General features: G+C 43.5%; 1 protein-coding gene across 2 annotated transcripts in view; it reads left to right on the plus strand.

The window, feature by feature from the left end:
• The window catches only part of LOC137299902 (diacylglycerol O-acyltransferase 1-like), a 103,104-nt gene that overhangs the window by 59,104 nt on the left and 30,999 nt on the right, over positions 1–13,001 (plus strand). For both annotated transcript variants that reach the window (XM_067968887.1, XM_067968896.1), the window contains 4 exons: positions 2,766–2,851; positions 3,673–3,725; positions 10,486–10,591; positions 11,633–11,761. In XM_067968887.1, coding sequence (XP_067824988.1) covers positions 2,766–2,851; positions 3,673–3,725; positions 10,486–10,591; positions 11,633–11,761 — 374 coding nt within the window. The remainder of the gene's footprint in view (positions 1–2,765; positions 2,852–3,672; positions 3,726–10,485; positions 10,592–11,632; positions 11,762–13,001) is intronic.

Here is a 13,001-nt window from a genome sequence, read left to right on the forward strand (position 1 = left end):
CTGGCCAATATTTATCACTCAACCAACATCACTAAAACAGATGATCTGGTCATTAACTCATTGCTGTTTTTGGAACCTAGTTGCGCAAATTGGCTGCCACATTTCCTACATTACAACAGTGACTACACTTCAAAAGCATTTTATTGGCTGCAAAGTGCTTTAGGACATCCTGAGGTCCTGAAAGGTGCTGTATAAATGCAAGTTCTTTTTTTAACCAGTGTTTATGCTGCTAAATCCAGTTCCCTTATCTCCGCTCGTAGACCTAGCTCATGGATACCGATTTCCCAAAATCCGAATTAAAACTACATTACTACCAAAGAGGTTTGAGATGAGTTGAGCAGCTAACTTAACCCTAGACTAGTATCAGTTCTACCTTTGGTGAGGGGGTTAGTTCCTCGAGTGTGATACCTGAGTGGCCCTCCATTGCTCATTGTACAAAAAAAAGATTACCTGTCGTCGTCTCAGCTCATTCCACTGGCCCAACCCCACAGGCACGGACCCGTGTTCCACCACTCAAAGGTAGCACTTTGGGAGTACAGTCCAGCTGCGTTGCTGTAACCGCAAGATGAGGAAGGCCATTTGGCCCATCTTTGGGTTCTCTCTGGATGGATCAACTAACAACTCCCCTTCCCCCAACAATGATTCTAGGGCTTTACCTCCACCACTGTACCTGAAAGTTTATTCCACATTGATCATTCTTGGTGTGAAGAGGAATTTCCTGATATCAGTTCTAAAATGACCTGTTACTAGTTTTAACTCATGTCTCCTAGTTCTACTTATGCAGTTTAATTTGAATTTGAATACTCAAGGTTAACTTTTTCTGCACCCTTAATCTTGTATACCAATATAAGATCACGTCTCGGACCTTTATAGGGTTCAAATCCTGTTTCTCCAGTCTTTCCTCATAACTCCGACTCCTTACACTGGGGATCAGCCTCGTGGCTCTTCTCTGCGATGCCTTGAATGTCAACTTTTGATGGCCAAAACTGGACTCAATATTCAAGGTGAAATCTAACCTGAGCAGTTTGGTCATGAACTCCTCTGACTTCTGTTCCACTACTATTTTGGCGATGTAATTCGATATCCTGTTAGCTTTGTTGATTGTTCATCTTCATTGAGTTGGTGTTGAATCTGCTAAGACTCCCAGGTGTCTTTCAGCTTCATCCATTGTTATTTCAGCTCCATTTATGGGAGTATGTGTATCGCCTATCTCCATGTAGCAGTTTACACTTATCTGCATTAAATTTCATCTACCATTGTTCTATTCATCTTCATATTTTATGCCCCCTCTCCTCCTTTAAGACCCTCCTTTTAAAAACTACCTCTTTGGCCAAACTTTTAGTCTCTCCTCCTAATATCTCATCCTTTGGCTTGGCGCCGATTTGTGTCTGATTACACTTCTTTGAAGTGCCTTGGGACGTTTTTCTATGTTAAAGGCTATATAAATGCAAGTTATCGTCCAACTCATTCTGCTACCTCCAGTTCTACTGCCCTCCTAGTTGGCTATCATCTGTAAGTTTGACCGCTTTGCATTGATCTTGTGAATCCAGGTCATTTATGTAAATTCGAAACAGTGGTAGTACTGCACTTTAAAAATACTGCAGCTTGGAGTGAGCGGTTTGCACATGATCACTTAGCTGTAAACACTCCCTTCGACTTCACACTTCAGAAGTCCATGTTTAAGCATTTTCCCATCGAGCTGCAATAAAAAGGTGTGATTGAAAGCCTGTCAAAATAGAGAGCTGTGCAGTAAACACTTGCTTAATGTTAGTCAGCGCCCCGCCGGCTTTCCCAATTTATTTTGCTAGTGATGTTTGTAGTCAGTTAATTGGGTTTGTAGAGAGCTGTGTTTTTTAAAAAAAAATTATTCTCTTTGTTTGGGGTGGGGTGGGGGAAGAGGTTATTGTATAACTCCCCCCCCCCCCCCCCCATTCCCCCCCAGCTCCTTCCCTATGCATCATAAAGTAAGTTCATTGGAAACACAGCGAGTTGTGACTTTTTTTAAAAAATTCTTTCTTGGGATGTGGGTGTCACTGGCAAGGCTGGCCTTTATTGCCCATACCTAGGTGGTGGGGGGCCATAGTGGTTTTGGTACAACTGACCGGCTTGCTAGGCCACTTCAGAGGGCAGTTAAGAGTCAACCACACGATACTGGAGTTACATATAAGCCAGACCAGGTAAGGACGGCAGGTTTCCTTCTCTAAAGGACATTAGTGAACCAGTTGGGTTTTTACGACAATCCGACAGCTTCATGGTCACTTTTACTGATACCGGCTTTTTATTTCCAGATTTTTAAAACTAATTTCAAATTCTGGAACTGCCGCGGTGGGATATGAACTCGCTTTCTCTGGATTATTAGTCCAGACCTCTAGATTGCAAGTCCAGTAACACAACCACTACACGACCGTATCCATGAAATGAAAACTCAGAGCTGCTCTGGAAATGTTCTCACTGTGTGCAGTGGAATAGTTTGGGCAAAGGACTCTGCTCAGTTCTGACCTGGAAGTCCCCTCCTCCACCCAATGTCTTTGGTCTTTTCCTCCCCTGTTATGTTTATTTTTGTTGGGGAGGGGGCAGGAATTCTTTTTCAATTGAGTTGCGATAGGGCGGTTCCCTCACAGTTTAATCTTAATTTAATATAGAATTAAAATAACACTTCTAAATTTATTCGCGGAGCTGGCTTATTTTTTATTGCATGTGAAACTTAATTTTCTCAGTGTAAAACAAGTGCTGGTTAACTGGTATTCATCCCTTTTTAATTGCAGGTATGGTATACTAGTGGATCCAATCCAAATAGTCTCACTGTTCCTGAAGGATCCCTACAGTTGGCCTGCTTTATGTCTTATACTCGGTGAGTATCCCTCATTCTGACTGTAATTGGGGAAGCGTCTTGTTCCTCTGAGCCTTTTCCACTCCCTCGTGGTTTCCAGCTCTCCTGTGGTAGGTTAAATTAAAGTCATTTGGCGTTGGTTTGTCTAGATGAATGATGTACTGACAGCTCTATACTAGTTTAGTTCTCGTGACAGCACATCTCTCTATGTGAGAATTTTTAGAAACCAAAACAGTCAGTTATCTCTCAAACCTATTTAAATTGTCCACATAATGTCCTTCCCTGGTAACCTATTCTAGAACTCCATAACCGTGTAGGTGACAACGTTCAGTCCGACTTCCCTTCTTTCCTCCGATCCTCTAACTTTGAACTTGTCTCCTGGTATTTTCTGTTCCTTTTTTCCTCCTATCCTCTAACTTTGAACTTGTACCCTGATGTTTACTGCAGTTTTAAATTTCTAGCACTTGGAATCTTCTTCTTTTCAAAGTTAAAGTTGCAAGTGGTTAGAATCCTACTATTATATTTGCATCATGCTCTCCATTCCTATTGTAAAGCAATGTCGTCATCTCGCCCTTCCCTCACCCCACGTTGGTGAATTTATGTTTGTTTTGGGGTACTAGTTCATGCCTTGCCTTGGGGTCAACGGCTTTTCTGTTGCTGTCACTATGACCGAGTTTTGTGTTTAGTGACTGGGGAGGAGGTGAAACTGTAAAGTGAAATGTGTGGCAACAAGGAATGGTGTTACTGTCACAGTGCGTCATTTTACCCAGCTATTCACTAGTGTGTATCGTGCTCTCTCTACTTACTGTTTGTGATTTAACAGACCTCTTTATATTCCCCAGTCTCGAATGCTTTTGTAATTGTGACTCTGCAGATTGAAAGGAGGATGGCTACGGTGAGTTTGTAGTTTTTTTTTCCCTGAAGGATAGAGAGTGCCTGTGTTTTAATTTTTGAGTAGTCATTAGTGCTGGAGAGAGTATCTGACAAGCTGACTTGTAGAGCTGGACCAACATGTTGCCTGTTCTTGGGGCATGTTAACCCCCAGCATGAGTCACTACCCTCAGGAGGGCAGCAGCTTCACCTGTGTCAAAGCAAGTCACTCCTTTCAGTTCCGATCCCCAAAAAGCGATGAGTCTTACTTTTCCCCTCTGGCAGATGAATTTCAATATAGATAAGTGTGAGGTGGTGCATTTTGGTAGGAAGAAAAAGGAGGGCACATACTGCTGGGATAATAAGTCATAAGAACATAAGAAATGGGAGCAGAAGTAGGCCAATCGGTCCCTCGAGCCTGCTCCACCATTCAATAAGATCATGGTTGATCTTCGACCTCAACTCCACTTTCCCGCCCGATCCCCATATCCCATGATTTCCTTAGTGTCCAAAAATCTATCGACCTCAGTCTCAAAAATACTCAATGACTCAGCATCCACAGCCCTCTGGGGTAGAGAATTCCAAAGATTCACAACCCTCTGAGTGAAGAAATTCTTCCTTAACTCAGTCTTAAATGGCCAACTCCTTTGCCTGAGACTATGCACCTTAGTTCTAGACTCTTAGCATCTACCCTGCCAATCTTATGTTTCAATTAGATCACCTCTCATTCTTCTAAACTCCAGAGAGTATAGGCCCATTTTACTCAACCTCTCCTCCTAGGACAACCCTCTCATCCCAGGAATTAATCTAGTGAACCTTCGTTGCACCGCCTCTAAAGCAAATATATCCTTCCTTAAATACCCCAAAACCGTACACAGTACTCCAGGTGTGGTCTCACTATGGCCCTATACAATTGTAGCAAGACTTCCTTACTCTTGTACTCCAAACCCCTTGCAATAAAGGCCAAGATACCATTTGCCTTCCTAATTGCTTGTTGTACCTGCATGTTAACTTTGTGTTTTGTGTACGAGGAGACCCAAACCCCTCTACACCAACATTCAATGGTTTCTCACCATTTAAAGAATATTTTGTCTGTCTATTCCTACCAAAGTGAATAACCTTACATTAACTACATTATACTCCATCTGCCACCTTCTTGCCTACTCACTTAACATGTTTATATCCCTTTGCAGACTTTTTGTATCCTCCTATCAGCTTACTTTCCCACCTAGCTTTGTATCGTCCGCAAACTTGGATACGTTAGAATTATAGAAAGATTACAGCACAAAAGGAGGCATTCGGCCCATCGAATCTGCGCCGGCTCTATGCAGGAGCAATCCAGCTAGTCCCACTCCCCCACCCTGTTCCTGTAGCCCTTCAAATTTTTTACTGTCAAGTACTTATCCTGTTCCCCTTTGAAGGCCATGACTGAATCTGCCTCCACCACCCCATCAGATCCTAACCACTTGCTGTGTTTAAAAAAAAAAGTTTTTCCTCGTGTCACCTTTGGTTCTTTTGCCAATCGCCTTAAATCTATGTCCTCTGGTTCTTGACCCTTCCGCCAATGGGAACAGTTTCTCTCTATCTACGCTGTGAAGACCCTTCATGATTTTAAATACCTCCTATCAAATCTCCTCGCAACCGTCTCTGTTCCAAGGAGAACAACCCCAGCTTCTCCAGTCTATCCACGTAATTTAAATCCCTCATCCCTGGAATAATTTTAGTAAATCTTTTCTGCACCCTCTCTAAGGCCTTCACATCTTTCCTGAAGTGCGGTGCCCAGAACTAGACACAATACTCCAGTTGTGGCCGAACCAGTGTTTTATAAAGGTTCATCATGGCTTTCATACTTTTGTACTCTATGCCTCTATTTATAAAGCCCAGGATCCCGTATGCTTTTTTAATGGCTTTCTCAATCTGCCCTGCTAACTTCAACGATTTGTGCACATATACCCCCAGATCTCTCTGTTCCTGTACCCCTTTTTAGAGTTGTGCCCTCTAGTTTATATTGCCTCTCCTTGTTCTTCCTACTGTAATGTATCACCTCGCATCTTTCTGCCACGTGTCCGCCCATGCCACCAGCCTGTCTATGTCACTGTCTGTCACTATCCTCCTCACAGTTTACTACCCTTCCAATTTTGTCATCTGCAAATTTTAAAATAATGCCCTGTGCACCCAAGTCCATGTCATTAATATATATCAAGAAAAGCAGCGGTCCCAGCACTGACCCCTTGAGAACACAATTGTACACCTCCCTCCAGACCGAAAAACAACTGTTCACTGCTGTCCTTTAGCCAATTCTGTATCCATGTTGCTACTGCCCCCTTTATTCCATGGGCCGCAATCTTGATGATAAGCCTACTGTGCAGCACTTTATCAAATGCCTTTTGTAAGTCCATTTACACCACATCAACTGCATTGCCCTCATCTACCATCTCTGTTACCTCATCAAAAAACTCTATCAGGTTAGTTAAATACGATTTGCCGTTAACAAATCCGTGCTGGCTTTCCCTAATCAATCCACACTTGTTCAAGTGACTGTTAATTCTGTCCCGGATTATCATTTCTAAAAGTTTCCCCACCATTGAGGTTCAACTGACTGGCCTTTGGTTGCTGGGTTTATCCTTACACCCTTTTTTGAAAAGGGTGTAACATTTGCAATTCTCCAGTCCTCTGGCACCACCCCTGTATCTATGGTTGTTTGGAAGATTAAGGCCAGTAACACTTTCTCAAGGGCAATTAGGGATGGGCAATAAATGCCGGCCTCGCCAGCGACGCCCACATCCCATGAATGAATTTTTTTTTAAATTCCACCCTTCCCTCAGCAACCTAGGATGCATCCCATCTAGACCGGGTGACTTATCTACTTTAAGTACAGCTAGCCTTCTTTATCAATTTTTAGCCCATCCAGTATCTCAACTATACCTTCCTTTACTGTGACTCAAGCAGCATCTTCTTCCTTGGTAAAGACAGAAGCAAAGTACACATTGCACTCGGTCCCTTCATCTAAGTCATTAATATAGATTGTAAGTAGCTGAGGCCCAAGCACTGATCCTTGAGGCATCCCACTAGTTACAGCCTGCCAACTGAAAATGACCCCTTTATTCCTACTCTTTGTTTTCTGTCTGTTAACCAATTCTCTATCCATGCTAATATATTACCCCCAACCCCATGAGCTCTTATCTTATGCAACAACCCTTTATGTGGCACCTTATTGAATGCCTTTTGAAAGTCTAAATAGGGTAGATTCTAAAAGAAAAGAATTGAAAAGCAGAGAAGTTATGTTAAACTTGTATAGAACCTTAGACCACATTTGGAGTACTGTGCACAGTTCTGGTCTCCATATGAAAAAATAGAATATAGAGGCATTGGAGAAGGTGCAATAAAGATTCATAAGGATGATACCAGAACTGAGAGGATATCCTTATCAGGAAAGGCTAAACAGGATGGTGCTCTTTTCTCTGGAAAAGAGAAGGCTCTGGGGGGGGTCCTAATAGAGGCCTTTCAGATATTGAAAGGGTTTGATAGGGTAGACGTATGGGGGAGACCAAAACTAGAGGTCATAAATATAAGATAGTCACTAATAAATCCAATAGGGAATTCAGGAGAAACTTCTTTACCCAAAGAGTGGTAAGAATGTGGAATGCACTACCACAGGAGTAGTTGAGGCAAATAGCATAGATACATTTAAGGGGAAGCTAGATAAGCACAAGAGGGAGAAAGGTATGCTGATAGGGTTAGATGATGGGGGGGGGGGGGGGGAGCAAAAATGCTGGCATAGACCAGCTGGGCTAAATGGCCTGTTCTGTGCTGTAGACGCGATGTAAAGCTGTTGAAGTTCAGTTCTACAGGCAGTGGATACCCTCCAGTACTTTCCCCAATGGCCACTGTTCATTATGTGCAACCTGTGTTGGTATGCAATTTGGCTTTGTGGGGGCATCACAGCTAAGCTTGATCCTGTTCTTGCCCCACATCCGTGTAGATACAGGCACATCGAAGTGGGATTGCTGGATAACAATCAGGAGGAGGAATCCTGGCCATTCTCTTTCTCTACCCCCAGCCAAATCCGTCTCTAATCCAGTTCAAGGCATTTGAGGCCAATTATGGTATCCATTCCCTTGTCCTTGCCCTTTGCCCAGTGTACAGTATGCCAAGCAGTTATACTGGGCGAGCAGCCCAGAAGTCATGAGGTCAAATGCCACTACAGCAAGCTGGGAAACTGAATTCAGTAAATCTGGCAATCTGTGGGCTAGAACTAGAGACAAAATGACCATGAAAGCTGCCAGTTTCATTAATCTGCTATCCATACCAGGGATGGGAACCTGCCATCCCTACGTGGTCTGCACATGACTCTAGTCACCACACTACGTGGCTGATTCTTTGTATGCACTGAAGTATTCTAGCCACCACTCGTTTGTACAGTGGCTACATTTCAAAAGAAGGCCCACTACTGCTTTCTTGGAGCAACTAGGGATGGGCAATAAATGCATCCTCTGTGTCACCCACATCCTAACCAAAATAAAAATAACCCTAGCTCAACAAGTCAAACAGCACCGTTCGGGTATTAAACCTAGAACCTTCCCGATCTGTGGCTCAGCATAACTTCAATCATTTTTATTTTAAGGTGCATATTGTGTATGATTGCTGTGTTTAATCTGAATCAGTGTATAAGCCATTGGGGTTGATGTGACTTATAAGTCGTGCAGCGTTTGCCCTTTGTTTTTTTAGGCACTCAGCTTGTCGCTGCCATTCACGTTTGAGCACCTGCTTTTCTAGCAGAGTGGGTTTCGAATAACATTCCTTCCGTGTGCTGCAGGGCACAACCGGAGTAGGTCAACTGAACAAGCCAGCTGTGTTGGAAATGGGAGAGCCTGTGGAATACAGAGCATCATTCTTGGGAATTTGATTACCCCGGAATAGGGTTGCCACTTTTTGCCAATCCAAAACTGGATAGGAGTGGGGTAAAGGAATGGGATCCGGGCTTGAATTCCGATCATTAACTGAAAGCCTCCAATTCTAACCCCTCTGCAGCACAATAAGTGGGAGGGCGGAGAACTGGAGTTGTGATTTAAATCCAGGCAGTATGCTGACAAACTGGACTGTCCGATGGAGAATTGGCAGGTGGCAACCCTCCCTACACTCAATTCTTTCTCAACGTGAATGTTCCAGTTCGAAGTATTCTATATATGTTCAGATGATTTTCGGCTCAAAATTTGCAAGGTTGGAGTTGCAGCGCATTGGCACCGTATAGAGAAGGGATTTTATTCTGATTTTAACCTATGCTATACCTGACCTGGGAGCATTTGCTGGTCAAGTGCAGGGAAGCCTGGGATTATTTAGCTTAGTTAGATATCCAACCTCGAGCACACCGCTACAGCTGTGCAAAATTTCCAGTTCTTACTAGGGGCTTGTAACTGATATGAACTGGGTTATGACTTAACAAAACTCGTTTCACAAAGGATCCTTCTAATTCATAGAGATGAGAGTTTCAATTTGGATTCGAACCCAGGTTCTAGAGTGAAACGATGGTACTAAAACCCTTTGTGGCGTGCAGTCTTTTTAAAGAGTAAGAAACCCTCTATATTGTTCCAATGCCTCTGAGTTTGTTGTGCTATGAAACTACCTGCAGCTAAGAAGATGGACAGCCTGCTCTTGGGCCTTGGGCTCTTCAATCAGATGATGCAAAAGGAGTGTGGCAACCATACTTTTTGACTTTCATTCTCCTTCCTCTTCTTGTGGTGAGATACCTGCCTGTGCTCGGAGTCTCCCACAGCAGTGCAGCCGAGAGCAGCATGTCTGGGTGCCATTGTACTTTTTAAATTTGTCGTATATTCTTGGTGCTACAGTATCCTCTTTTGGCAAACAAAGTCCTGTGAAAGTTTGTCCTAGCTGCAAGATGGCTGCTGATTTTTTTTCTTTGGGGGCGTGGGGTGGGGGGGTGGTGAAGGAAGGGATGAAAGGTATATCAAGGGAAGAGAAATAGGAAAATGAAATCAAAGTTCTGTAGATTCCTGAGCAAGGAAGAAAGGAAGCCTTGCATTCATATAGCACCTTTCATGACAGGGCGTTCCAAAGCACTTTACAGGCCAGTGAAGTGCTTTTGAAATGTAGTCACTGTTGTAATGTAGGGAAATGTGGCAACCAATTTGTGCACAGCAAGATCCCACAAACAGCAATGAGATAAACTGTTTTAGTGATGTTGTTTGAGGGTAAATATTGGCCTGGACACGAGGAGAACACCCCTGCTCTTTGAACAGTGCCATGGGATCTTTTACGTCCATCTGAGGGGGCAGACAGGGCTTCTGTTTAACATCTCATCTAAAAGACGACACCCCTGACAGTGCAGCACTCCCTCAATACTGCACTGGAGTGTCAGTTTAGATAGATTTGTGCGCAAGTGGAGTGGGGCTGGAACCCATGACCTTCTGATTCAGAGGCTACCACTGAGCCAAGGCTGATACCTAATGCATAATGAACTGGGGATGTATTCTTCACATGGAGCTTCTTCTGAAGGTATCATTACATTTATAAATGTTGCCACTTTGCTCTCAAAGCATCTCCTGCTTGGGAATCCAGGATTTGAGCTCTGGTCTCCTAGCAGTGAGTCCTATCGCAATAGTTACTGGGCTACCCAGACTCTCATTGAACACTTGCGGGGAGGCCCAATTTTTAATTTGTTTTTCAAAAAAGTGGCCCTAAAATGTGTTCTGCTTGAAACTATAATCATGTTAAGGAAAGGCCATTGCTTTTCAGTCAATCTTTGACCTGTTTTTTTTTCTCCACAGTGTGTTTTGTCTGAGAGATTTGGGCTGCTCTTGCACGTGTTTAACCTGATCACCATTCTCTCCTTCCCTGCAGCTGTGGTATTAATGGTCACCTCAATAACTCCAGGTGAGTACAAGGGATGAAAGTTGGGGAGGGGGGGCAGGAAAGAGGGTCATCTTACTTTGACCCCATTTGAGAACCCACAAAATTCGGCTTGAAATTCTATGGAGAAGCCTTGTCACTTGGAAAAACTAATAAGAACGTAAGAAATAGGAGCAGGAGTAGGCCATACGACCCCTCGAGCCTGCTCCTCTATTCAATAAGATCATGGCTGATCTTCTACCCCAACTCCACTTTCTCACCCCATCCCCATATCCCTTGATTCCCTTAGTGTCCAAATATCCATCCATCTCCGTCTTGAATATACTCAACGACTGATCTTTCACAGCCCTCTGGGGTAGAGAATTCCAAAGATTCACAACCCTCTAGAAATTTTTCCTCACCTTGGTCCTAAATGGCGAACCCCTTATTTTGAGACTATAACCTCTAGTTCTAGACTCTTCAGCCAGGGAAAACAGCCTCTCAGCATCTACCCTGTCAAGCCCTCCAGAATAACCAAGGCTTTCAGGGTCATCTGGTGCATAGTGGGAAGAATCCCAGCCAGCAATAAAGTCATTCCAAGGATAAGAACCAGCCATTCAAAGTAACTGCTCTTACATTTGTGTGTAACTAGTTGTGAGACAGAATCTGTCTAGTATTCGGATAGAGTTTAATAATCTTGGGCAACTTTTCACAGGGTTCATAAATCGTACTTCTCCCTCAGAGGCTCAACCATTTCTGGAATTTCCAATAATGCTAAACCACTGACATCAGAAAAGGCGGATTGACCCAGCAAAACTGACCCTCTGCTGTAACGCAGCCAGGCTAGCATCTCGCTGCATTTTGAACATCCCTAATGTCTCTGACCTGACTAGTGCGCACACAGGTTTCATTTGTTTGAGGTATTAGAAATAGCAGAGTTCCTGTGGCTTGGGGCTGAAACGCACAGTGGTTAAAGTGCAATTTGTAGAGGCACAAATTAAAGGAAATTCACAGTTTGGAAACTGAATAATCTGAGATTACAGTATGTAGGCAGGCTGGGAGTAAACTTTGTCTCTCGTTCTACAGTTGGTGCTGTGATGGCGTTGATGTGCTACACCATCCTGTTCCTCAAGCTCTACTCGTTCAAGGATGTAAACAGATGGTGCAGAGAACAGCGCAGAGTCAAGCTGAAGACACTGTCGAGGTCTCTGTCAGGTGAGTGTGTAAAAAGACTTGCGTTTATATAGTGTCTTTCGCAACCTCCAGGCGTCCCAAAGTGCTTTTACAGTCATATAAACAGAAGATGCTGGAAACACTCAGCAGGTCAGGCAGCATCTGTGGAGAGAGAAACAGAGTTAACGTGTCATATCGATGACCGTTCATCAGAACTGGGGTACTTTTGAAGTGTAGTCACTGTTGTAATGTAGGAAATGTGACAGCCAATTTGTGTACATCAAGATCCCACAAATAGCAGAAATAAATGACCAGATAATCTGTTTGTGATTTTGGTTATCATAGGAGGAGGCCATTCGGCCCATCGTGCTTGTGCCGGCTCATGAAAGAGTTATCCAATTAGTCCCATTCCCCTGCTCTTTCACCATAGCCCTGTAAATTTTTTCCCTTCAAGTATTTATCCAATACTTGAAGTACTCTTTTAAAAGTTACTATTGAATCTGCTTCCACCACCCTTTCAGGCAGTGCATTCCAGATCATTACAACTTGTTGCATTTTTAAAAAAAAACTTTCCTCATATCGAAGGGTGAACACATGGTCAGGACACCGGGAGAACTCCCCTGTTCTTCGAATAGTGGCCTTAGGATTTTTTATGTCCACCTGAGAGGGCAGATGGTCCTCGGTTTAACGTCACATCTGAAAGGCAGCACCTCTGACAGTGCAGCACTCACTCAGTACTGCACTGGAGTACCAATCTAGACTACATGCTCAAGTCTCTGGAGTGGGATTTGAACCCACAACGTTCTGACTCCGAGGCGAGAGTGCTACCATAGATCAAGAGTGAGGTGACAGCCCTGATCGCCAGTGGCCTTTGTATAGCCCTCGCTACCCATGTATTTTCAATGACTTACTAGAAAAAACTATTAAAATAGAAAATACTGGAATGCACCGAAATGCTGATTAGCATCTGAAAGAAGCCAGGTTAATGCTTCAGATGGAACTGGTTAATGCTCAGCCTGATCTTTGGTGTGAACAGGAAGAGCTGAGGAACGACTTGAAAAGATAGGACTAGTCAACCTTGAAAAGTGACCTCTCAAGGAGGGCTGTTTACAGAAGAATACAAGTTACTTAATGGGAGAGAAAAAATAATTCCAAACCACTACTTTTAAGCAGCAGGGCAAGGCGAGAGGTTCAAGATGGTGACTGGTGCATTTAGGACAGGTAGGAAGGGTTGTATTTTTTTTTTAAAAAGAGTGACCAACAACTGGAACTGGCTACTGAA

The sequence above is a fragment of the Heptranchias perlo genome, chromosome 2 (assembly GCF_035084215.1).
Source record: "Heptranchias perlo isolate sHepPer1 chromosome 2, sHepPer1.hap1, whole genome shotgun sequence".
Lineage (NCBI taxonomy): Eukaryota > Metazoa > Chordata > Chondrichthyes > Hexanchiformes > Hexanchidae > Heptranchias > Heptranchias perlo.